A 26291-nucleotide genomic window follows, 5' to 3' on the forward strand; every position below is an offset into this window, starting at 1 on the left:
TGGTTGTACTGGCTATCAGGACAGTGCAGCACTAATCTTCATGCAGCTGCATTGCTGCTGTATTTGCATCCTACTAGAACAGCTGCAATAATTTCACCATCTCTATTTTCTTTACAAAGTACTTGCCTGACACCAGAATTTTAAACAGACTTTCTGACAAAGTGGTCTTAAACATTCCATGGCCGCCTTTCTTAGTGTCCGGGTAATTCAGAATAGGTAATAGGGGAATTGTCAAAATCAAATGAAGTTTAAAGTGCTTCATGGTTTTTAGAAAACACTTCATGAAAGGAAGGCAGAATGTTTACAAATCTAATAATTAAATTTGAAGGACAATCTAAAAAGATCTACAAATTCACAGCTTAACTGGCCTAAGACCCAGTGAGCCATCACACACTGTGGGCACCCCAGCACGACCTCAAGAACTCAGGAGGAATTTCCTTCCCCATGTCACAGAGAGCTTTGTGACAGGGACTGGCAGGAAACCATGGTCCCACCTAGTAAGATTCTGAGATGTTTTCCACTCCTTTTTTTTTTTTTTTGAGATGGAGTCTTGCTCTGTTGCCCAGGCTGGAGTGCAGTGGTGCGATCTTGGCTCACTGCAACCTCTGCCTCCTGGGTTCAAGCAATTCTCCTGCTTCAGCCTCCTGAGCAGCTGGGATTACAGGTGTGCACCACCACACCCTGCTAATTTTTGTATTTTTAGTAGAGACGGGTTTCACCATGTTGGTCAGGCTGGTCTCGAACTCCTGACCCTGTGATCCTCCTGCCTCAGCCTCCCAAAGTGCTGGCATTACAGGTGTGAGCCACCGCACCCAGCCGTTTTTCACTCTTAAGGGATATTCATTTCAGTAGCTAAAATAACTGAAATAATTTCTGGGTTGCTTCTTGGTAAACAACATAGACTTGAAAGAAGCAGTTCTCTAACTTTTTGGTCTCATCAACACAGAGCCTTTGTTTATCTGGGTTATTTCTATTGATATTTAGTGTATTATAAAAGACATTTAAGGATGTTTCATTATTTAAAAATAACAAGAAATCCAACATATGGCAACATGAATGTTTTATGAAAATATTTTAAAAGTATTTGGTGACAGGAGTAGAATTATTTTCTTTTTTGAAAACCTCTTTAATGCTGACCTTAGGGATAGAAGACCGCTGTGCTGTCATATCTGCTTCTGTGTTCAGTCTGCTGTGATGAGTTGTTCTGGTTGAAGTAGGTGAAGAAAATCCGGCCGCACACAGAGATGTAGCTGGAAAAGGGAGGAGTAATTTAACAGCCACTTCAGACATTCTGGGTGTGTGTTTTCTTTTGTTTTGTTTGAGACAGAGTCTCACTCTGTTGCCCAGGTTGGAGAGCAGTGACATGATCTCGGCTCACTGTAACCTCCGCCTCCCAGGTTTAAGCGATTCTCCTGCCTCAGCCTCCTGAGTAGCTGGGATTACAGGCATGTGCCCCCACGCCTGGCTAATTTTTGTTATTTTTAGTAGAGACGGGGTTTTGCCATGTTGCCCAGGCTGGTCTTGAGCTCCTGGCCTCAAGCAATCCGCCCGCCTCAGCCTCCTAAAGTGCTGGGATTACAGACTTGAGCCACTGTGCCTGGCTTTACTGAAATCCTAAAACCACACTATTAGCTATTATTATTAATCTTTACAGATGATAAAACTGAGGCTCTGGGAGGTTAAGTAACTTGATTAAGCTCACATAGCTAGGAACTGGGAGTGCTAGGAATCCAACCCTAGCAGTTTGGCTCCAGAACCCAAGTTTGGACCACTATACTGATTACATTAAGCCCCTAACAGAGGAGTTCTCCAGGGAGTGGGGGACGGGACCTCTTGGGGAAGAGAGTGGGCAGTGGTCAGTTAGAGCTTTCTAACACCTGTAGTTGTTCTATGCTTTTAAACAGTAAAGTATATTGGCATATAATTTCTAATGTTAAAATTACTTTTAAAAAATTATATATGGAATAGCTAGGTGTGGTGGCTCAAACCTGTAGTCCCAGCTACTTGAGAGGCTGAGGTGAGAGGCTGAGGCAAGAGGCTGAGGTGAGAGGCTGGGGTGAGAGGCTGAAGCGGGAGGCTGAGGTGAGAGGCTGAGGTGGGAGGCTGAGGCAAGAGGCTGAGGCAAGAGGCTGAAGCAGGAGGCTGAGGCGAGAGGCTGAGGCGAGAGGCTGAGGCAAGAGGCTGAGGTGAGAGGCTGAGGCAAGTGGCTGAAGCAGGAGGCTGAGGTGAGAGGCTGAGGCAAGAGGCTGAAGTGGGATGCTGAGGCGAGAGGCTAAGGTGGGAGGCTGAAGCAAGAGGCTGAAGCGGGAGGCTGAGGTGGGAGGCTGAGGCGAGAGGCTGAGGCAAGAGGCTGAGGTGGGAGGATCTCTGAAGTTTGCATTCAGCTTGGGCAATGTAGCAAGCCCTTGTTTTCTTGTTTTCTTTTTGAGATAGAATCTCGCTCTGTCACCCAGACTGGAGTGCAGTGGTGCAATCTCGGCTCACTGGAACCTCTGCTTCCTGGGTTCAAGTGATTCTCCTGCCTCAGCCTCCCCAGTAGCTGGGATTACAGGTGCGCAACACCATGCCTGGCTAATTTTTGTATTTTTAGTAGAGACAGGATTTCGCCATGTTGGCCAGGCTGGTCTCGAACTCCTGACCTCAAGTGATCCACCCGCCTCAGCCTCCCAAAGTACTGGGTTTACAGGCATGAGCCACAGCGCCCAGCCTGTAAAACCTTGTTTTCTTTAAAAAAAAAAATATTGAATATAGTTTTGGGATTATATACTTATTTTTCATAATATAGTGAGGAGAGCTGTAAGGGAGTAGACGGAGTTCCCTAAGTCTCTAGGGGTGGACCAGACCCAACGTGATGCAGGGGAGTGTTTGGGAGGCTTTCCTGAGGAAGCACCTTTTAGCTGAGTTACAGATGATGTGTGTCTGTCAGTCAACAGAGTTGAGGGATTGGGTGTGGGAGGCGGAAGGGATTTCCGGGCAGAGGAAACAGTGTGAGCAAAGGTCCTGAGGGGCACTACAGATTCCAGAAACAGAAAAAGACAAGTGTGTTGGCCCTTAGAGAAAGAGGCGGCATGGCAAGAGACAGGGCTGCAAAGGAGGACAGGGATCAGACTTCATGGGATCTTCCAGGCTGAGGAAAGGACTGGGAGCATATTCTAAGAGCCACACGTGCTGCTGAGTAAGATGAAAATGGAAAATGCTGATCGGCACCAGCGAGGTCCCTAGAGTCACTTTAGCAGGGGCTGTGTTACAGTAGTGAGTGGAACTGCCAAGAAAGAGGCTGAAAGTGTACACGTCTCTTTCAAAACATGTTGCTCTAAAGCACAAGACCGGGATAGAAAGGCACCTGGAGGAAGAATGGGTTTGATTTTTTTTGCTGCCATTCCTATTTCTGTGATGGGAAAAACCTCTTCACACAGAGACATATCCACAAGGATGTTTATCACAGTATTATTTATTAAAACACCACCAAAAAAAGAGGACCTACATACCCAACAATAGACCCTTTAATCAAATTATGGGATATCCAAATGATGCAATACAACTCAAGACTTAAAAATCATATTGTAGCAGAAGGGAAATACAACTCCGTATGTATGAGACAGAGTTTTGCTCTTCTTGTCCAGGCTGGAGTGCAGTGGTGTGATGTCAGCTCACTGCAACCTCCGCCTCCCAGGTTCAAGCAATTCTCCTGCCTCAGCCTCCTGAGCAGCTGGGATTACAGGCACCCGCCACCATGCCTGGCTAATTTTTCTTTCTTTCTTTCTTTCTTTTTTTTTTAGTAGAGATGGGGTCTCACCATGTTGGCCAGGCTGGTCTTGAACTCCTGACCTCAGGTGATCCACCCACCTCGGCCTCTCAAAGTGCTGGGATTACAGGCATGAGCCACCACACCTGGCCAGTGTATCATATGTTAAGTTTAGAAAGCAAGTTATAAAATAACAAATGTATTACGATCTCATTTTGGTATGGGGAGTTGAGTATATGTGACAGGGTGTCTCCTTCATCTGTTCCTTTCTTCCCTGTCTTCATCCCTGGTGGTGATGGTGGTAGTGGGGTCTTTGGATATAATGCACCATAATAAAAATTATGCCAAGAGATGTGATCCACTTTATCAAAAAGGAAATGTATTTGTTTTGTAGGTGCTCCACGTGGGGACACACGAGGGTCCACCACAATCTCCCAGGAGGGAGCTGGGTCCTGGGAGGAGGGCAGAGGGATCAGAGAGAGGGAGACCAGGGGGAGGAGTTTCTGGCCCCAATTTTGTACCAAAGCTGGAAAAAACAAAGTGTTGTTCATTCTTTGGATTTTGGAAAATTTGTGATAGATTATAAGACAGATTTTTTGGGGGGGTATTGAAGAAAGGTGTAACCACTCATTATCTGAAACCACAGGCTGAATTTACTGCATGCTTAAGCAAGGGAAAGCTGTACTTGCAAGGCACAGCGTGTCTCTGAGCAAAGCAGAGAATTAATCCCATACAGGTTTTGGGAAGTGTGTGGTTCAAGGATGGGTCAACGTGTGCTGGTTGATCTTTGGCACAGTCATTGGCATGCAGCTCTTGCCGACTGGTTATTTTCAGAAGCGTGGGGCTAGTCCTGATGGAGTGCATAGTTTCAGCAGCACAGTTACTGAAACACGTGGCCATATAAACCAGGTTTATAATTGGTTCTAAGAGTCACTTGATATCATAGCCACATACCAATTAGTCTTTTCCTAAGAGGGTGGGCATGTTTTATTCTAGGGGGAAAAAGGGGAAGGGCAGATAGCTCTATATACACAAAGAGGAAGGTCTCAGTAGAGCAGCCTGTGTGTCTTCTCCGCTGCTGGAGCTCATCTTGACTGGCCAGGGCTGGTTCCTAAGAAGGATCCCAGGCACCCAGAGCCTCCTGGGTTTGGATGTGAGAGGAAAGTCCTGTGACCTCCTTTGCCTCTCCCATGTCTGGAGAGAAGCTGTATTTCCGGCTAATCCAGGAGCGACAGCTCCAGGGTGCACCCCAGGTTCTGACATGGGGACTTGCAGGACCCCCCCAGGTTGGACCCTGATGTGCCTGGCACCCCTTGTGAACCCAAGACCTCAACTTCAGCTTCTCCGCACAGCAGCCGTGGCCAGCTGTCAGCCGCCACCTCCTCCGAGAGGCTGGAATTCCTCGGGCAGATTTCTCACCCTCGCAGGACTTCCTTCCAGCGTGTCTGGCAAGTGAGAGGGCTTCGCAGGCCCCAGAAGAGGCTTGTGGCAGAGAGGGCTTTGAAAGGGAGAGGAGGAGGGAGGGTATTGCTGTTACAGCCCAAGCCTTAGGCCCCCGCTGTGGACGTCAGGTGGCCCATGTCTGGAAACACCCAGCGCTATGCCCACGTGGTGACTCTTGGGCGGCCCAGGCGGGGTGTGCAGGGGCAGGGCCTCAGAGAAGAGAGAAGGAGAAGGGGAAGACCGAGGGCTGGGGGTGGTGGTGGAGAGGCCACTGAGGACAGGGAGTGGAACAACCTTGCAGAGAGTGGTGCAGGGAGAAGTTACTAGAATGGCAGCACCCTCTCCTGCCACCCAGGCGACACCTCTCGCGGAACCCACCTCTGCGAGGGAGCCCTCAACTTCCTCCCGGCCTGACCTGCCTGCTCGAGGGTTTCCACGGTCACAAAGTTACCTCAGGGACTAGAAAAGAACCATCTTTTTGGCCTGGAGCCTCTGAGGTGGGGCCTCCTCGGCGTCAGTCACAGCCAAGGTAAGGGGGAAGGAGAGCGCCCCAGGCTTCCCTCAGGAAAAGGAAGGGTCCGGCTTCTTTAGGGAAACAGCTGCTGGGATCTGGTGCTGACAGACGGCCATCTTTCCACACCAAGGCTCTAGCCTGTCACCACCCTGTCTGGAGCCTCGAGTTCCCACCAGAGTTTTCATAGGGGCCTCTTCTGCTGACCCACCCAATCCACCCGCAGATGGTCTGGCCCGCCTCTCAGACTGGGAGCGGACCCAGCTCACTTCCCTACCACCCTACTGCCCTTCTCTCTCTCCATCCTCAGGAGGAGGTGAGGTGGTGAGGGGCAGTGAGCACAGGCTTCGGATTCAATTCCACGTCAGTCACTTATGGTACAGTTTTAAATTCTGACTCACTTAACTTACATGGCTTTGGACCAGCCTGGGCCTCAGCTCCTTCATTCGTAAGATGAGGAGGTGGAAATGGATTATTTGTAAACTTTCTTTCAGTCCTAAATTCCATGATCATATCATATTATTGTTTAATTTCTAATTTTTTTTTTAGAAACAGGGTCTCACTCTGTTGCCCAGGCTGGAGTGCAGTGACATGATCATAGCTCTCTGCAGCCTCAAACTCCTGGGATCAAGCAATCCTCCTGCCTCAGTCTCCCAAGTAGCTGGGACTACAGGTGTGCACCACCATACCTGGCTAATTTTTTTTTTAAATTTTAATTTAAGATGGCATCTCACCCTGTCACCCAAGCCGGAGTGTAGTGGCACGATCTCAGCTCAGTGCAACCTGCACCTCCCAGGCTCAAGAGATTCTCCAGCCTCAGCCTCCTGAGTAGCTGGGGCTTGTAGCCCCATGCCCAGCAAATTTTTGTATTTCTTGTAGAGATGGGATTTCACCATGTTGCCCAGGCCAGTCTCAAACACCTGGGCTCAAGTGATTCACCTGCCTCGGCCTCCCAAAGTGGTGAGATTATGGCGTGAGCCACCATGCTCAGCCATAATTTAAAATTTTTTTGTAAAGACCTCAATTCATTGCCAAAGCAATCCTCTCGCTTTGGCCTCCCAAAGCGTTGAGATTACAGGCGTGAGCCACTGTGCCCGGACACGTTATTGTTTAAAAAACATGCCTCTTGCAGCCTAGCACAGCCCTAACTCCCCAGCATGGCACCCGGGGCCCAGCCCGCCTCCCAGCCTTAGCCATCACTCTCTGCTTCACCTGCCTTAAGCATCAGCCAAACTTAACCACTGGAGAGTCCCTGTACAGGTAGGGGTTTTGCCAGCTCTGGGGTCTTTGTTAATGGGTTGCCTCCACCTAGAATGGCTTCCCCAGTCATCTCCCCAGACCCAAATCTTGCCTACTCTTCAAGTCACAGCTCAAATGCCACCAGCTTTGCAAAGCCAGTTCTGATGTTCCCCAGCTGCAGGTCATCTCAGGTGTCTTTAGCAGCTCTTCAGCTGCATTCGTTTAGCTACATGGCCTGCTTTCCTTCTATTCTAATCACCTGTGTATATCCGATTCCGCTGACGAACTTTTTAAGGTCAGCGACAATGTCTTATTTCTCTCTGCGTAATCCTAGCTAATCGAGGTGCTCCCCTGGGTTCAGTCTCTGCCTAGTGTCTCACTGAGTGGGCGTCTCTCAAAGAACATTCGGGCCTGCAATGTTAGGGAGCATGACAGTGCTTCCTCAAAGCCCTTCTCAAACTGTCTTGTATCAATAGAGACTCCACAGCAAAACCCCAAACTCCTTCTCTAGTCCCAGCCCCGAGGCCTTTTATTTCCCTCTGCCTACCTGCTTGCTTTCTCTTTCCTAGCTGTTAGGTAGACCAGCTTAGCCTCTCCAGCTATGATCTCTCTCCTTATTCCCCTTATTTATTGCAGAATAGAATTTTCTTTAGTGGGTAGGGAAGACTTTTGCTTGCTAATATACTTTGCCCTGTCATACATGTATCTACTACAAAATACCTAGGCCTTGTAGACTCAAAAAATGCTCACGAGTGAATAAATGATCAGGGTTACCAGCCCACATGCATGATTAAGACCAAACGATCTACTTCTCTCTATCCTTGTTACTTCTCCCTAGACCAAACCACCATAATTGGTTGCCTGGCTTCTCCACAGCCTTTGAAGTGGTATTTGTACTCTAAGTTTTACACTCCTAGAGACCATTTTCCACATAGTGGGCAGAGTGATTGTTCAAAAATGTACCTAATGGCTGGGTGTGGTGGCTCATGCCTGTAATCCTAACACTTTGGGAGGCTGAGGTGGGCGGATCACTTGAGGTCAGGAGTTTGAGACCAGCCTGGCCAACGTGGCAAAACCCTGTCTCTAATAAAAATACAAAAATTAGCCAGGTGTGGTGGTGTGCATCTGTAGTCCTAGCTACTCAGGAGGCTGAGGCATGAGAATCGCTTGAACCCGGCAGGTGGAGGCTGCAGTGAGCAGAGATTGTGCCACTGCACTCTAGCGTGGGTGACAGAGTGAGACCCTGTCTCAAAAAGAAAAAAATGTATCTAATGTCATTTCATTCCCCTGTTTGAAACTCTGCAGTGGTTTATCTCACATTATAACAAAATTTGAACTCCTTACCCTGACTTGCAAAGCCCTTTATGGTCTGGCCCCTGGCTACTTCCAACATCACATCCCATATCCCCCCTCCCTGCCCATCATGCTCCAGCCACACTGGGGTTCCTTCCAGCACTTTCCACCAGCTGTGCCCTCTGGAGTGCTCTTATCCCTGATCTTTACATGACCAACTCCTTCTTGTCCTTCAAACTTTACCATCAATGTCATCTCCACAGAGATGCCATCCATAACCTCCTGACCTAGAGTACCGTCCCCCCAACGCTATCTCTTCACCTTTCCTTATTTTCTGTTCTGGTTTCCTATTGCTGCATAACAAACTACCTCAAAACAATTTGTTATTATAGTATTTTATGATTCTGTGCATCAAGGAAATCAAACGGCACAGTGGATACAGTTTGTCTTTGCTCTGTAAGATCTGGGGCATCTGCTAAGATAACTGTAATGGCTGGGGGTTGGAATAGCTTGGGGTTGGCTGAGTCTCTCTCTCTCTCTCTTTTTCCACATCTCTATATGGCCAGCTTGAGCTTCCTTCCAACATGGTGACCTCAGGGTAGTTGGACATCTTACATGATAGCATAGGGTTCCAACAGACCAAGGCAGAAGCTGCCAGTCCTGTTGAAAGCTAGACTTGAAACAAGTATAGGGTCTCTTCTGCTATAGTCTACTGATCAACGCAGACCCAGGCCAATTCAGATTCAAACAGAGGGAAGACACTTCACCTCTTAAGAGGAGGAATGTAAAATAATTCAAGAGCATCTCTAATATGAGAGAACGCATTTTGGCAGCAAGACATTTTCTTATTAATGTATTTGTTTATATGGGTAACTTGCTTATTGAGCAAGTTTTTTCCCCCTTCCATCATTGCTTCTAGATGAACTATGTTGGTTCTCCTTTTTCTGTCCCGTAACAGTATCTTGGGCAGATCTTCTAGTATTCCTGTTGCTTTAGCTTATTAAAGGCCCAGCCCCATCTAGGCTGGTCCATCTAACCAAGACTAACCATTTCCCTTCCCCAGGCAGGGTCTGGATTTGGCCCAGGGGAGTGGGGAGGGGTGTAGTTTGCCCCTGTACCCCCACTCCTCTCTCTCTCTCCTCCTCCTTTTCTCTCCCCTTTTCTCTTCTTTCACACAGATGGGGAGGGAGAGCTTTCAGGAAAGTCCCTGTCAGCTGTGGCCGCTTCTTCTCTGGCTATGAATGTTCCTGGCATGATGGCGTTCAGATGCTAACTCTCTTGTGGGTTCACCACAGGGCCACCTCGCACCACTGTTCCCTGATGTGAGAGGTCCCTTCAGCTCTATATCTCTCACCCCACCACTCAGCCACTGCCCCAACCTCCACCCGACAGCCTACCGACTGTGGGTCTGCACAGCTGCAGCCCTCCCTCTTGGGAGGACATGGACAAGACAGCTCAGGGACATGCGCCTTCCGCCATGTCCACCTGACCCATGGGCAACGACTGCTGGGTGCCCCAAGGAGTCCCTGCCGTGTCTGTCTCTGCCTCTTCAATCCTGCCCTCCCCCAACCTCCCTGTCCAGATGGCGCGTGGGCTGATCTCAACAGCAAATCCAGATCCAGGGAGAGGAGGGGAGGGAGTCAGCACCCCAGGACTCCAGTGACCCCATCTCCCTCTCTCTTCCTTCCCCTTTCCTGGTCTTCTGCTTATGGAGACTGAGGAAGGGGGTGCTGGGAGATTTGGGGGCATAGCAGAATTGCTTTAACCATCTCTTAATAAATCCTGTAGGCAAATGGGCCTAGTCTCAAATGGTTCCTTTGTTTTAGAATATGGGGTACTCAAGGCCCTTTTTCCTTAGCTCTGAGTCCGGCCACCCATTCGAGCAGCAGAAAAGGCCCACCCAGTACCCTCTGGCACTAGAGCATGGGCTGCCTCTCCCCTCGCATGTGTGGTCCACGAGAGCAGGGTCCTGTGTGTCTGTCCCCACTGGATCCTCAATGCCTAGTCAGTGTCTAGGACACAGAGGGTGCTCCACAAATAGATGACAAGCAAATCCCTCTAGGACCTAAATGGCTGGAACGGCTGCCAATATAGTCAAGTAGGCCAGCTGGCTCCTTTCTACCCATTCCTGCTGCGAGGCTCCTGCCCACGGATGTGGAGTTTTGCTTCTGGCTTCCAGGAGCTTTTCTGGTTTCTGTCTTGCTCTCTACAGGGGTCACTGGCCTGGGTCGGGAGGCTGCCCGCCATGTGGGTGACCTTATGGAGCCAAAAGCCTTGAAGATGCTACCGGGCCTGGGTTGGGGTCCTCAGGGCTGAGCTAGAGGCCTGGCCAGTGGGAGGGGATGGGTGCTCTTCCCAGCTCACAGTGGGTCAAAGGCAACAGCTCAGAACAGCTGCAGCTAAAGAGAGGAGAGGCAGGAGAGGAAGTGCATTTCTTTGGCAAAGTATGTCTCCTGGGGCTGACTCACACCCGTCTATGACCACAGCCAGAAGCACATTCTGACCAGCGTGTCCTGCAGAGTCCCCAGGCCTCGGTGAACAGGGCACCAAGGACAGCTGCCTCAGCAGGGCCACCCCACTCCGCTGGACATCCCCAGCTCCCCTCAAAGCTCCAGGCAGGCCCCTGTGCCCCTGGGTCCCTGTGGGTTTCTCCTCAGCAGCCTCAAATGAGGAAGTGAGGCTGAGGAGAGAATGGGGGAACTTCTCTTCCCCCAATACATATAACAGCATATAACATCAAAGACACAGACACACACACACACACACACACACACACACACACACCCCTTGCAGGTCAGAAGCAGAGCGGAGTTTGATAGTAAGTGGTTTGGATTAAAAAAAAATAGGCCTGGCATGGTGGTTCATGCCTGTCATCCCAGCACTTTGGGAGGCTGAGGTGGGTGGATCACTTGAGGTCAGGAGTTCAAGACCAGCTTGGTCAACATGGTGAAACCCTGTCTCTACTAAAAATACAAAAATTAGCCGGGCATGGTGGCGCACGCCTGTAATCCCAGCTACTCAGAAGGCTGAGGCAGGAGAATCGCTTGAACCTGGGAGGTGGAGGTTGCAGTGAGCCGAGATTGTGGCACTGCACTCCAGCCTGGGCGACAGAAGGAGACTCCGTCTCAGAAAAAAAAACCATAAAAAAATAATAAGAAGATTTATTTTTTTCCTGCCAAAGCACTGAGGAGGAAGACGGAAGGAACTGGGGGGTAAAAGGCAGAGAAATCCGGGCAGCATCTGCTGGTCCTTGTGTCTGTTCAGCAGCCCGAGCAGGCTGTACGTGCTGCCGTTCAGCGCCCTGAGACCCAGCCCAAGATATCTATCAGGAGGGCCGGAGGAGTTCGGGAGTCCTTGCGGCACTGGGCTGGGGCAGCCCTAAGCCCTGGGAGAGGAGGAGATTGTGCTCTTGATGCTGTTAAAAAGTGGCTGGGACCAGCCTCTCCTCAACTTTGGAAACAAAACTACATCTTGGGAGCTCCTCGTTAGGGAAGGGGCGACCCCAGGGTGCTGTAGAAGCAGGTTGGGCGACCTCCGGGGCAGCCTTGAAGTGGCCTCCACAGGAACAGTCTCCAGTGACCACCCAGGGCCACTGAGACTTGAGCCTGGGCCCCAGTAGAAATGTGTCAAAGCCAGAAGAGCCATCTAGCCAGGCCCCTCAGGTCAGAGATGAAACGTGAAGGCAGAGGGAAGCCCAGTGCCACTCGGTGAGTTATAGACAAAGCCAGGCCTCTGACCCCCGCTTCAGTGCTCTTAACTCTCCATCAGCCATTTCACCTTCTTGGGCCTAAGTGTCCTCAGCTGTCAAAAGGAGGAAGGAAGGAGCAAGCTAACATGTTGTCGTGAGCTGTGACATGCCCTCTCGTCGACTGAGCGAGGCTTTTGAGATAAGGAAACTGAGGCTCGGAGAAGGTGCTGTGCTCTTCCTGTTACACCCCGATCCCTGGGTCTGTCTGGCTTCCGTTCCCGGCTGACGCTCACTGCCCCGGAAGACACACCCGCTAGATCAGCGTTTCCACACTAGAATACTTTATTCAAGAGAATCTGGCTTGGCAGTCAGATGGCCCTGCAGGGACAGCTTGTGGGGGTGCCAGGGCCCTTGGGGAACCTGCTCCCCTGCCACTGCCTTCAGCTGGGACGCACAGGCTCCTCCCCTGGTGACCTCATCCCCACTGGCTGAGCTGTTTCTCATCCAGGCAGCTTTCTCCAGCCCGGGGCCCACTCTGTATGTGTCTCTTAGAGGGGGCAGGGTGGTGGCACCTTGGCCGGAAAGAACAATGTCCCAGCACAAGCAAATGGCAAAGTGTGAGGGGAGATCACGGGGGACAAGGAGTGGCAAAAGCCCCCAGGCAACCACTGTTCTCCAGAGCTGAATGTTCTGATCTTCAGAAGAAGAGGGGGAAGTGGCTGGATCCCCTCCGCCCGCTGCCGGCCTTCCCACCAGCCAGGCCGTGGCGGCCCCAGCAGGATCCGCATCCCTACTTTGGACAGGAGCTCCGAAAGCAAGGGCTGCTTGTCTGTGCAGAGCCTGAGGCCCAAGAACAGGTAGCAGGGCCCCCTTCTTTCCTTCTGCAGGCCCCTGGAGACCTCCAGGGCCTCTGGGGACTAGCTTGCCCCTCACGAGGCCACGTGTCTTGCTTCTTCCAAAGCGGAAGCTCCCAGGGGTCTGTGGCTGGCTTCTCTCTTTCTCTCACGTTGTTGAAGGCACTGAATTCCTGAGGGTCCTGTCCTTCCCTGCCCCTCGTCTTGAAGGGAGCGAGGCATTCAGCAGGGAAACAGTCGGCTAATAAATAGAGGGCAGGTACCAGCAGGAGTCACTGAAGAGTGTGACGGTAATAAATACACGAGCCGGGTGCGGGGTCTCTCTCCTCCAAGGGGCGGGTTACCTCCGAGGAACAGCATCGCCGCACCTGCCAGAGACCAAGCACAGACGGGGCGGGTATCAGCACACTGTGGAGGGTGCGGTCTCCTCCTGTGGAGGAGGGGGCAGGCCCAGAGGAGGAGCTTGGGCAGGGAGCATGGGGAGGGCGCAGCGCTCCTGGGTCCCTGCTTGCCTCAAGCTGAGGAGAAGCTGGGAGCTACCCTTCACCAAACACTTACCCATGTGCCCAGCCCTGTGCCAAGCACTGTCTTCTTAACCCTCAACAACCTTCCATCAGGAAGGCACCCTGATTATTCTTGTGAAGATTAGGAAACTGAGGCCCAGAGAGGTGAAGAAGCTTGCCTGTGGTCACACGGCCAGTCGGTGACAGAGCCACATTTGAACCTAATCACACTCCATGCAATCATGCCTCTGATTACCCTAAGACAGCAGTCTCCAAACAGGGGAGTACCGCTAGACGCACGTGAGGCCTGAGTACCGACGGTTTTAAAGAAATCCATTTTCAGCCTCCAGGTCTACATTGCCTTAAAATTATTTTTGTGAGGCAGTGGCTGAGATCTGCTTCTCTGGCCACAACACATCTTGCTCATTCTAAATCCTCATAAAGTGCTTTGCTGCCAGGTAAAAGTATTCTGAGGACATGAAAAAAAGAACAATTTGAGATATTGATGTAGGTCTTGAGAAAGAAAATATGGCTAATGACTGGGTAACCAAGGCTTTCAACAAAACTGAAGAACAGCTTAACCAAATCGTCAGCCAGGATATCATGAGAAGTAATTTGTTCTTAGCAGAGCACCTTGAGATTTCTGGCAAATAACTTGGAAGGAAGGAGTTCAAGTAATTGAGTGACATCTAGTCTCATTTACTTATTTATGTGAACATGGTTTCTCAACCTTCTCATCAATAAAAAAATGATAAACAGGAATTAAATTAATGCAGAATCCTGTCTCAGTCTGGCAGGAAGTAACATTCATTAATGGATTCATTCACTAATTGAAACGAGGTAGCCACATCCATCTCGTTGAGATGCATTCCCAATCAAATTGATTGTATTTTTATGTTAAACATCTATTAAAATAGGACGTATTTGTGCTGTTTTGACCAAATGGTGCTACTAAGAATTATTTTGATAATTTATTCCAGGAGAAAATTTAATTTAGGTTTATGCTCACAGGAAATTTAAAATAATTCAAACTCATATATCATTTTTTTGTGGCAGATAAATATGACAAGGTAATCAATAAAAGACTTCTGAAAATTAAAAGTACTGTTACACTAGGCTGAAATTCTTGGGGGTGGGGAGTGAAATGGAAATACAAGTTCCAGGAAAAAAGAAACAACGTAAATATATAATTATGAAAGGAAGTGTTCCTGTATTTTTTTTTTTTTTGCTTGTTAATTTTCTTTTTTTTTTTTTTTGAGACGGAGTCTTGCTGTCCCAGGCTGGAGTGCAGTGGCGTGATCTCGGCTCACTGCAAGTTCCGCCTCCCGGGTTCACGCCATTCTCCTGCCTCAGCCTCCCGAGTAGCTGGGACTATAGGCACCCACCACCACACCCGGCTAATTTTTTGTATTTTTAGTACAGACGGGGTTTCACCATGTTAGCCAGGATGGTCTCGATCTCCTAACCTTGCGATCCGCCCGCCTTGGCCTCCAAAAGTGCTGGGATTACAGGTGTGAGCCACCGCACCTGACCTGCTTGTTCATTTTCTTAAAAGTGGATGATGGTGAGTATAACATTAAAATGGCGTATTTAATAGGATACACCTGGAGAGTGTTCTACAATAGCTTTGTATTAAAATATTAATAATATGCCAGAAATTATATCCTTTGTAATGACTTATACTTTTTTTTTTTTGAGACAGGTTCTTACTCTGTCACCCAGGCTGAAGTGCAATGGATCTATCTCGGCTCACTGCAGCCTTGACCTCCCAGGCTCAGGTGATCATTCCACCTCAGCCTCCTGAGTAGTTGGGACTACAGGCACATGGCACCACGTCCAGCTAGTTTTTGTATTTTTTTTGTAGAGACGAGGTTTCACCATGTTGCCCCGGCTGGGCTTGAACTCCTGGCCTCAAGCGATCCACTCGCCTTGGCCTCCCAAAGTGCTAGAATTACAGGCATGAGGTACTGAGCCTGGCTTGACTTATAATTCTGATGAAAATGTTCAATGTCAACTTAAGAATGGGCAAGGGAGCACATGGGCTTTTGGAATTCTTTTTTTTTTTTTTTTTTTGAGACGGAGTCTTGCTCTGTCACCCAGGCTGGAGTGCAGTGGCATGATCTCGGCTCACTGCAACCTCCGCCTCCCGGGTTCAAGCGATTCTCCTGCCCCAGCCTCCCAAGTAGCTGAGATTACAGGCATGCACCAACACGCCCAGCTAATTTTGTATTTTTAGTAGAGATGTGGTTTCACCGTGTTGGTCAGGCTGGCCTCGAACTTCTGACCTCAAGTGATCTACCCACCTCGGCCTCCCAAAGTGCTGGGATTACAGGTGTGAGCCACCGCGCCCGGCCACTTTTGAAATTCTTTCAGGAGATTCCCGAGTGAAATGTCTGAAGACTGCTGCCTTGGGAACAGGAGCCATGGGACACTTTCTGCCTCCGGCTGCCGGCGGGTAACTCGGGCCTGGATGGACTTCCCTGCCAGCTTGTTCCCCAAATTGCCGCGCGGGCCCAGAAAAGAGATGAGAGCATAAACCCCTAGGGGGCGCAGTCCCCAGGATCCCTGTCTTCATGGAGTGGGGCTCATGGGGTCAGGGCTTGGGTCAACTCCACTCCATAGCACGAAATGACTTCCTGGAGTCATGTGCGTGGGGGAGGCTTAGCCCCTGAAGGAGAGCCACCTCTCTTCAGTGACTGATTGACTGTGCATGTGAAATATTTTATTTTTTCTATTTACTCTCACAGATTTGGGTTTTCCCTCCTCTCATCCTTCTCTCCCAGCCACACTCAGGCCTGGGGCTCCATTCTGCTGCCCACAAGGTACGAAGTGGGTTAGAAGCAGCAAGGGGACCCACAGGCAAAAATACTCCTGGGAGACAGTGGCGAGGGGCACATGTTCCCCGGGGCTACTAGGAAGTGGCCCCAGATAACGTCTCAGCTGATGACAGACTTTTAATCACTAAAAGGTAAACACTAATGTGCAGGAATCCTGTTTGTTTGCTCACAGATGTACCTGACACACAGTAAGTGCTCAGTAAATGTTTGTAGAGTGACTGAATGTTTGCTGGACCTCCTGCCCCTCATTCTACACAGAGAAAAGCTAGGCTGACAAAGGTGAAATGATTTGTTCAAGGTCAATGGAAACCTAGGGCTAAGCCGGGACAAAAACCAAGGTCCACTGATGCTTCCTGGGCCCTACAGTCTTGAGGAGGTGCAGCTCCCTGTTCTGCCCCCAAGACTGGCCTCAGTCCTGCCTCTCCCCCTCCCCAACCTAACCCTGGCGGCAAGGCGGGGCTCCCCTCGGGCCCAGCCTCCTCGCCATCCCTGGGACCCCGCACACTCACAGGTGGCAGTCTGTGGGTCTCTGCTTCTCTCTCCTCCTCTTCCCCCTGCCCTTGGGTCTCCTCCTGCAATAAGCCAAGCGTCAGGACAAGGTGGCTGGGGAACCCCATGCTAGGACAGAGGCTGGCAGGCCCGAGAATAGCCCCGAGCCCCAGCCAAACCACTTACCTTTCCGGCTTCATCTTCTCCCGCAGAGGCCTAGGGAAACAGACAGAGAGAGGGGCAGAGGAACGTTAGGAAAGCAATAAGTGGGGCTCCCTGCCGCCCGGACAGGTCCCCTCCGACATCCCCAGTCCTGGTCCTGCAGCTGACACTGAGGCCACTAGGGGGTAGCATGGAGTTGGCAAGGGAGAGGTGGCCAGAGCCTCAAGGCTTCACTCCCACTCCAGGCTCTGGTGACCCCACCACGAGAGGGACAAATCAACCTCCTGGGGACCCCTGCCACCCGCTTCTGCACTTCTCAGCCTCTTGGCATCAAATTTGGTCGTTTCTGTCTGTTCTCTGTTGCTTTTTCTTTCTCACTTTCTTTGCTGCTTTTTTCCGTTCCTTCCAGGGTGCATTCTGGGAATTTCCTCAGGGACAGGAGATGATGGCCAGACAGCGGACTGGCTGCCTGTCAGGGCACAGCCCCACTCCATCCGGAACAACATGGGGAGTGAGCGACGGGGTGGGAGGAAGGGAGGGAGCATCAGCCCTGAAGTCACCAGGCATGTCTGGGCTCTGCGTCCCAGGGCTGTGGCTGTTGGCCCAGAAGCAAGAAGAAAGGTGTCCCTGTTGCCTGGCCCCTGGCAGGGGACAGGGCCTCAGTCTTCACTGGGAACAGTGGGTAGAGACATGGGACAGCATGGTAGCAGTCAGCTTTGGGGCCAGGACATGCTACCCTCAGCTGGTTCCTCCCTTGGGAGCCAGGGCAAGGTACCAGGGCCTCTTGGGACTGTCTGGTTGTACCTCTCCATATTGGGCAAGTGACAGACACTCTTGGAACCTCAGTCTCTTCATCTGCCTGCCCCAAAAGAGTGGCTGTCAGTGCAAAGGGGATGGAGAAGGTGACTCTGGGTCACCACCCAGCATTGCACCCAGGAGGGTTCATTACCGAGCTCCTGTTATATGGCTAAGCTCTGGCTTGGAGGGATGGGTGGAAACAAGTTGAGGCAGGGTCTCCAACACTCCAACAAAAGGGGCAGCCATAGCCCTGCCCAGGAGGCAAGGCTAAGCCTGGGGGCTATTAGAAAAGTGGTCATGGCTGTGAAAGGTAGCCTGAAAAACGAAGGCTTACGAGTTAGGTCAGGGCCCAGAATCCCTCCTCCCACACTCACTAGCTGTGATAAATCATGAAACTGTATTGAGCCTTGATTTTCTCATCTGTAAAATGGGGATGACAATAGGGCCTACCTCCCAGGGTTGTTATGAGAGCAGGAACCTTGCTCACCACTGCATCCCATCAGGACAATGCCTGGCATGTGGTAGGTGCTCAATAAATGTATGTGACTAAATGAGAAACATTCAAGTGCCTCCTGCGGGGCTAGGCACAGAATAGGTACACAATAACTGGTAGTCCTTCCCTCCTGCCGCCCCTGGCTAGGGCTCTGGACTTCTAGTCTGGTGCCTTCATCCATGGCCCAGTAGTACCAGGAGCAGCAGCTCAGCCCATTTCTCTCTTCCCTGAACCTAGTTGGCAGTGCCAGGCCTGTTGCTCCTGCTAACCAATGTTCCAAGTGCCCCCAGCACAGGCAGCAAGACTGGTGCTGGTCAGAGGCTCTGTGGATTGGGAGGGGCCGTAGAGGGGTGCTGCAACATCAAGGAAGCCACAGTGTCACTCTTCTTCTGCCCCTTTTCTCCTACCCGAGCTTGTCCTTCTTGCTGCTTCTCAGCCCGGTTTGCCCGCTCCTGTGGGCACACAGCTTGGCCCAGAACGAAGTTCAGACTTGCAATGTCTTTGCCTCCAGGCACCTCTTTCAGAGGCCCGTGGCAGCTGCCTCCCATCCCAGAGAAGGGGAACGACACGCACCGAACCCCTGCGAGGCTGGGAGGGACCCACCCTCTCTCTTCCCTTGCAGTATCTCAACAGCTGTACCCCAGCTGCTGGGACCAGCTCCCTTGGCAAAACTGGCTGGTGGGGGGGACAAAATGAATGGTAGCCACCCCTGGTCCTGCCCTCTTGGTCTCCCTCAGTCTGGAAAAAAGTTCAGCCCGCAGCGGGGATGGGCAGCCTTTGCCTCTGCCCTGGGACCCATCTTTGCTGAAGCTGCCAAGAGGACGGGGGCCTTTCCTTGCTACCCACCCCACCCCGGAGACCTACCGGCATTCGCAGCGAACGTGCTGAGAGAACGTCAGTTCCACGTAGGAGGGCCGGGCCCCAGAACGGATCTTTAGGAGCTGAAGGAAGAAAGAGTTGATGCCTGGATTGGGGAGTGGCCCATGAGTTTCCGGCACTCTTCTCTCTCTCCTTGTAAGGAGAACCCGACTCTGTTTCCTGCTAGCCTGTGGACTACAGGCCCTCACTCCACTCTGAATGTGGGGCAAACAGCTCTCTCAGCTGCATGGGGATCTGAGGGAGGCCCCTGTCCCTCCCTGCCCGGGAGCACTAGCACAGCAATAGCACAGGAAGGGGGCTCATGTTCTGGAGTCAGAGAGACCCGTGTTCAGATCTTGACTCTTTTACCTGCTGAACAAGTGAAATAACATCTCTGAACCTTGAGTTCCCCATCTGTGAAATGGGAATGACACCAGCCTTGAAGGATTGAATGACACACCACTTGTGGCACGCCTAGGACAGTGCTTGGCATTACTCAGTAAGTGCTCAGTAAACCACTGCGTGTGTGACATGTAAGCTGCACTTGCTTGAAAAGGCACCAAATGCTCCTGGTGTCAACAGGGACTTTATACAAGCAGATTTCTTTCCAGCTTTAACTAGACACCCTGAGTCTTGGGATAGGACTCAGCGTGAGGCTGAGAAAGCTGGTGGGGGTGGAGATGAGTGGGCTCAGAGCCATCGGAGGGCTTAGGAAGAAGAGGCCCTGGGCTGGGGTGGTAGGAGCACTGGCCTGGGAGTCAGGCTCCAGCCCTGGGACCTGGGCCTATCTTCTTCCCTCTCCAGGTCCCTTCTAGTGGGCAGATTCGGTGGCCCCCTGGGCAGGGTGTGGACCTACCTGCATGGTGACATTGGCCGTCTCCACCGGCACACAGTGCAGGTTCTCATCGCCGCAGCAGCCGGTGCAGCGCAGCAGGGAGACACAGGATGGGCTGAACATGTGCTCCACCTCGCTGGGGTACTCAGACACGATGTCCACCAGCCTCTCCAGCGCCCGGCAGTAGCTGCGGCCCCACACTTCCTGGAAGGGCACCACTGCGAGGAAGCAAGGGGGCTGGGTCAGGCCAGCAGAGACCTGCCCCTTGAAGCCCTCAACCTGGCTCCCAAGGCCCTGCTGGCCTTCCAGGTTCAGCCCCCAGCCCCATCCGAGCTCCCTCAACTCTGAACTCCTAATGTGATCCCTCCGAAATGTCTGCGGGCCCCTTAGCTCATCTGCTGGATGGAAATCCCCATGGAACAGAATCTCTCAGGGTCCCAAGCTTTGCTCTGTCCTCAACTCAGGCACCCACGTCTGCCTTGGCTCCCTGGAGCTTCGAGAATTGTAGCCCCGGCAGCTGCCCAGGCCCTCTGGATCTTTCTCAAGCCTGACCCGGTGCTTCCTCCAACTTGGGAGAACTTGCAGAAAACAGTCATTCCTGGAGTCATGCAGGGAGGGTTGGCCTTCCCTTATTCCTCTGCTCAAACACCTTCCACGGCTCCCTCATTTCCTGCCCCACTCTGTGCCAGCTCCTCTGCCTGGCAACCAAGACCACATCCAGCAATGTGGCCCGACCCTCCTCTCCATTGAGTCCAACCAGCGCTCACACTGAGCCACGGCAGCACCACATTCACTCCCAGCTCTGGCTTGTGCACTCTGCAGCCCGTACAGCTGCTCTTCTTCCCCCTCCTCTCATTTCTATCCAAATAAAGTCCACCCGCCATTTTCCACGAGCTGCCTCCCCACCTCCTCTTTGAAGACTTCCCCAGCAATTCCAGTGCACACAGATGAGCCTCCCTTGAGCACTGCTTGGCCTCTGGCCTCAAGGGGTTGCCTTATCTCCGGCACTGCTGGCTCTTATCTCCTTTACAACCAACTCGAGGCTCCATGAGGGCAGAGATGGACGTACCCATAAACACAGGCTAAGTCACTCCTGGTTGATTAGATGACATTTCACTGAGGATCATCCGGGTCATCCCTGACCTCACGATGTCCTGGCGATCGTGAATGGGATCTTTTGGGGGCTGATCTGGAATCCCTCAAAAGATGCTGCTCTTTCGGGGGAAGGCCTAGGACCAGGCCCCAAATAGAGGCTCACAGGGAGAGTGGCCAGAGTCAGACACCTGGCTTCCAGTCCTGGCCCTACACTGGCTATGTGACCTTGGGGAGATCACTTAACCTTTCTGGGTAGATCAGTTTCCTCGGGTGGGAAAAAAGAAGGTTGGGAATAAATGGTTGCTAAGGTCTTTCCCTCTCTGACCAGCCGCCTGTGAATCAGTGCCTGCAACCCAGCCCAGCCCAGAGACCATGGACAGAGAAACACCCCCAGGCCTGGGTCATCCTGCTCTGCATCTGATGGTCATCGTCAGCTAGTGGGGAAGAATGGGGAGCTGGGGGTCCTGCAGCCTCTGCCATGGAACAATGGCCTCTCCCAGCAACCCCTCATTTCTTCCATGCCTCTGCCTAGGAGGCAGAAGGGGCCAAAGTCCATTCCACTGAGCCTATGAGGACATGAGCCTCCTGGTAATCTCGGAAGAAAAATAAACTTCAGTCCTAGCAGAGGCCCTCGGGAAAGGCTGCAAACTGGTGGAAAATACCCAGAGGCGGTGTGTCCATGTGGAGCTGGCTAGGCAGTCATAGAGGCAATAAACAGTGTTATCTGCTTGTTTGCTGCTCCATTCTGCTCCATTCTGCCGTGCCCTGCTTAGAGGGCACTAGGGCCTAGGGGCTGGTGGGGGGGGGAATCCATAGGCCTCCTCTGACTCTACCACTCCGCGCCACTGGATACTGCCCCGGAACCCAGTGGGAAACAAGGCCTCTCTCCCCAAAGGCGCCCAAAGTGCAGGGAAGCCTGCCTTTGCAATCCTGGGTCAGAGAGCACCTCCCTATCACCAGCTCCTTGAGCTGTGTGTTTAGTTTAAAATCTTCATGAGCACTACGTGACTTTGAACGTTTAATCTCCACCTTGGAAAACATAAATAACAGCAGAGGAATAATGAGCTGCCAAAGCACCACAGAAGACTCAGGTTCCTGCCCTGGGACCAGCCGTCAGCGAGGGGACAGCAGCAGAGAAGGGGCACCCCAGCCCCCTCCATCCTGCAAACAGACACCCACCCAGCTGGGCTGCGGCCATGGCCACCTTTGGCAGAACTGGCTGGGCCTCGGCAGCAGAAGAAGGGATTTCCTTTCCTCACCCCACATCCCACCATGCAGACTCTGGGTCCCTGAAACCCTGGAATCTGCCACTTTCCCAGCCCTGTGGCCGAACCGTGTTGGGGGAGGGCTGAGAAGGAGGTGGGCTGGAGCCTGGTTTACCTGGCAGCCACCAGGAAAGGGCAATTCATCTCTGAAGGCCCCGCTATGGGTGTGTGGGAGAAACAAAAGGGGCTGGGTGAGGGGCCGGGCTGAGGGAGTACAGTGACCGCTCCCAGATGTGGGCTGTGTCCCTCAGGAAAGAGCTCTGCTCAGCTGTCCCCGAGAGCACTTCCGCTGGCCCCAGACCTGCTCCGGGAGGGGGTGGAGGTGAGAGCAACGGGAAGCTGTGGCCCCCTCAGGCACTGCCAGGGCTGGGTGGTCCCCAGGGCTGCTCCTGAGGCTGCGAGTGGGCCCTCAGCTCTCTCGCCAGCCCTGTGAGTGAGCCTCCCACCTGCCTACCTACCACCTGGGATGGGGGAGACCCCAGGAGAGAAATGCTTAATCCTGAGAGCAAGTTTCTGTGGAGGGCACTGGAGACGGGCCACAGGGCTGGGCAGAGCCACTGGCCACCAGCCCAAGCCCACAAGTGTCCTCTCCATGGTCACTGGCAGGGCACACAGACAGCCTGCCACAAGGGACACCCTGCTCATGCCCGCTCAGCCACGGAGCTATTGGGAGCACTCAGTTCTGCCAGATCCATGAGGAGTGTCTGAGGCTTGGGGCGACCCCCAGGGCCTCTCTGAGCCTCAGGGCCTGCCTGCATCTGTAAAAATGGAGTACAACCCCTTCCTACTTCACAGCCTGTGGTCAAAACAGAATGACAGAAAATGCCTAACATTGTTACCGTGAATAGTAATAGTAAAAATCAACGCCCATGGCTGGCCATGCTGTCTCTTGCTGTGGTGTTAACAGGTGGGGATGCCATTTTCAGATTTTGAGAGCTGGGGTGCAAAGCTCGTTGTACGTCTCCCGGTCAGATTGCAGACTCCCTGATTGATAAGTGTGACAGGAGAGCTGACCTAATGAATCTACACTTTCAGGCCTCCCCACCTCAAATCCTGGGTGATATGTACACCCATTTCTCCTCCCTGGAGTCAGAGAACAAGTCCCTTTTTCAATCTCGGAAAAAGAAGAAACCATAGACATCATGTAGCCAAGGCTCCCATTTTACAGATGAGAAAACTGAGGCTAAGGCATCTTTGGTAGCTGTGGCCTGACCTACACTAAAAGCACCAAAAAGGGCATAGTGTGGAGGTAGGGGATGGGTCCTTCCCCAAATCCCAAGGAGCATAATGTTGTGCTGGTTCCAGAGGCACAGCAAGGGAGGCATCCATGAAGTCAAGGGCAGCTACCTCCTCTACCTGCTCAGGGGTCTAGGGGCCTAAGCCTTAGGTGTCAGAGTATGGCCAGGCCCGGGAGAGGCGGACTGCCAGGCAGGCAGCCCAGCAGAGGGTGTTCCCAGCACGCAGATGGCTATCACGCGTGTGCGTGTGCATGTCCCTACATGCCCACTCTCCCATGGCGCAGGGGAAACCTCAGCGGTGGTGTGTGGCCACTTTGCACGTCTTGGAGAGGCAGGGAGGGAGGAGCGAGGTAGGGGGCCTGGCATGGGCCTCCTGCCTTCTGCACATATGTCTCTTTGGCAAACGTCTCGTTGCCCTTTGAAGACTCCCTCTTGATGCAACCAGGGCGGGGAGTGGAGGGGCCAGGGAGGGCGCGACTATGTTCTGTCTGTTTATAATCAATGGAAAGGCATGGTCAGATCCCGGCAGTTCCACCAGGGCTGGGCTGCTGGGGAGGGCCCCTCACCCATTCCTGATCCTCTTGACTGCCCACTGCATTCAGCTCCCAGACCCCCATTCTGGCCCCTGGCACTCACTCCCCACCCTGTCCTCCAAGACCCCATCCATACCCTTAAATCATGCTGGGGAAGGGCTCTGAGCCAGCTGGATGAACTCTGGCTATACTGGCCCCAGCCCCACTCTCCGTGTGCTGGTGACTCCAGCCCACACCTCTCTAGTCTCTGGGTCACCATGAGGGGATCTCTTAGGCCCTGCCAAAGTCATCAGCCAGCATGACTAGCTTGTAGGCTCTCCCCAGCTTTTATCAACCTGCACCCACGCTTCATGCCACACCTGGGCTTGGGAGAAAGGAAGAGAGGGGCTTGGGGAGCATGCGTACCCCCAGCCTGGCCAGCTTACCTTCCACCTCTGACGAGCCGTTTCCAGCAGACAAGGCCCACTGCTATGGACAGAAAAGTGCAGAGGTGAGCTGGGGGTACCTTGGAGCTCTGCACTCTTGGGCCAAGTGTGATGGCAAGAAGGTAGGGGCCCCTCTGGGTTCCTTCCCACTTGCTGCACATGCTCTGCCCTGTCTCAGAGCAGCCTGAGTACCACTAAAAACTCACTGGACCCTGGGTAGGTTAGGTCCCACCCCTCTCTGGCCTCAGTTTTCCTCATTTGGAAAAGGATGGGAGGCTAGAAGCTTTTGGAGACCCTTGGCCTGCTGCATCCCAAAGATCTTCCAATCCTGCGGGTCTGCCTTCTACCCAGCCCCCAGGCCAACCCTGCTGGGCCCTGCACAGCCCGCCTTGGCTGGGTGCCAGAGCCCAGGGGGAGGTGATCAGCTGGTGGGAGCTGAGGGGCTGGAGCGGGTGGCGCCATGAGCTGGTGCAGCCGGTAACGTTACACCTCTGGCCAGCCCTGCAGCAGGCAGGCGGGTGGCTGGGCTGCTCGGACTCCTCAGGGACTGCCCAGCCCACTCCTACTCTTGGGCTGGGGCTGGGGACTCCCAGGGCAGTGGGACAACGCAGTGGGAAGGCAGTTCATTGGCTTTGTCAGGATTTCACTGCCCAAGCTGGCTCCCAGCCAGACTCACCCGGCTCCTGGGAAAAGGGCCCTGCTCACTTCCCCAGGCCCTGCACTCAGGACCTCCGGCCACCCACCCAGGAGAAAAGGCACAGCGAGACCCCTTGTCTCGTCCCCAGCCCACCCAGGAGCCCACGGCTCAGTCCTGAGCCCTGGTGGGGGCAGGGCCCAGCCTCCCCACCATCAGCTTCTTCAGCTGGCTCCTCCGCCACCCCCACCAGGCCAGGTCAGAGGTCCTGGGGACGCCTGGTTGGCCATGGGGCCTCGACCCTGACCACAAGGCCAGGGACCCGCCTGGGATTAGTGGACAGATGCTTTTAGCAAAGCCACCAGGGCTCCAGGGGCCAGACAGGAAACCTCCCTCCCTCCCTCCCTGTGGCTTCCCTGCCCCCACCAAGACAGCCCCCAGGACCTGGGGGACAGCCAGCCTGAGGTCTCTTCCCAAACGAAAGAAGTCCAGCCTGGCCTTTAGGAAGTGTGTGGACATCCTTGGAGTTGCTGCTCCCTGGAGTGGGTCTGTGATTTCAGAGTCCCATGCTTCCAGTGCTGGGATGGGGAGGTCAGGGGAGCCAGGCTAGGTGGGGGTAGCTCTTACCTGGGGGGGCACAGCAGGCAGCGCCAGCCCGGCCAGGAGCTGCAGGAAGCAAGGGAACAGCTTCATGACCGGCATCTTCTCAGACGTCCCAAGCCAGGGGGCTCCGAGGGAAAACCACCATGCTCATCCCCCGGGGAGCCCCTGGCACAGGAGGAGAAGAGCTGAGTGGGGGGCTGGACGCCTCCCTCACTGCTGCCCCGAGGCCCCGGCCGGTGGTTCGAGCATCTTCTGGAAGCCTTGCGGAGTCAGGAGCCCGTAGGTAAGGCTGTGGCTGGGGAACCCGACGGGGAGCGGCCCGGCGGGGCGGGGCGCCGAGGGGCAGGCGGGTCCCGGGGATGGTCCGTCGGGCGCCCAGTGCCACTCCAGGTCCTCCCGTAGCTGGGCGGCCGTCCGTCGATGCAGTTTCCTCCGCAGACAGCAGCTCCCTTCTGGGACTGCAGCCGGTCCGCGCCTGGGTTTCAGGGACTGAGCCGGGGCGGGGCTCCGGGCCGGCCCCGCCCACCGCAGACGAGGTTCCCGAGCCGAGTTCCCGGAGCGCCCGGTCAGCCCGCAGCGCCCGGCCAGCCCGCAGCGCCGGAGCCCGCAGTGCGTGCGAGGGGCTCTCGGCAGGTCCAGACGCCTCGCCGAGCCCAGCCCGCAGCTCCCCGGGCCGCGCCGCGCCCGCCCACAGGGCCCACAGCCCTGCTTCGGCTCTCAGGGCAGTCACCTGGGATGGGGGCATCCAGG

The 26291-nt window shown here is 53.4% G+C and overlaps 1 protein-coding gene and 1 long non-coding RNA gene across 9 annotated transcripts; one reads left to right on the forward strand and one right to left on the reverse strand.

The window, feature by feature from the left end:
- The first annotated feature begins 4736 nt into the window (after positions 1 to 4736).
- LOC134808303 (uncharacterized) lies at positions 4737 to 20641 on the forward strand. 5 transcript variants are annotated; one of them, XR_010150972.1, is made up of 4 exons: positions 4737 to 5717; positions 14694 to 14840; positions 14979 to 19412; positions 19718 to 20641. It is a non-coding gene; the product is annotated as an uncharacterized LOC134808303 (long non-coding RNA). The 5 variants fall into 5 exon arrangements; XR_010150974.1 differs by having other exon boundaries at positions 14699 to 14840; XR_010150971.1 differs by having other exon boundaries at positions 4739 to 5717; positions 9410 to 14840.
- On the reverse strand, positions 12244 to 26291 carry PGF (placental growth factor). Of its 4 annotated transcripts, XM_001158268.6 has the most exons (7): positions 25566 to 26291; positions 24305 to 24347; positions 19770 to 19966; positions 18920 to 18996; positions 16789 to 16818; positions 16623 to 16685; positions 12244 to 13141 (listed from the first exon to the last, which is right to left on the reverse strand). In XM_001158268.6, the coding sequence occupies exons 1-7, from the start codon at positions 25638 to 25640 to the stop codon at positions 13114 to 13116; spliced, it is 513 nt and encodes a 170-aa protein (XP_001158268.1). In that variant the 5' UTR covers positions 25641 to 26291; the 3' UTR covers positions 12244 to 13113. The 4 variants fall into 4 exon arrangements, with proteins under 4 accessions (XP_001158268.1, XP_001158223.1, XP_009426426.1 ...); XM_001158223.8 differs by lacking the exon at positions 16623 to 16685 and having other exon boundaries at positions 25566 to 26163; XM_009428151.4 differs by lacking the exon at positions 18920 to 18996 and having other exon boundaries at positions 25566 to 25991.

Source organism: Pan troglodytes, chromosome 15, assembly GCF_028858775.2.
Source record: "Pan troglodytes isolate AG18354 chromosome 15, NHGRI_mPanTro3-v2.0_pri, whole genome shotgun sequence".
Classification (NCBI taxonomy): Eukaryota; Metazoa; Chordata; class Mammalia; order Primates; family Hominidae; genus Pan; species Pan troglodytes.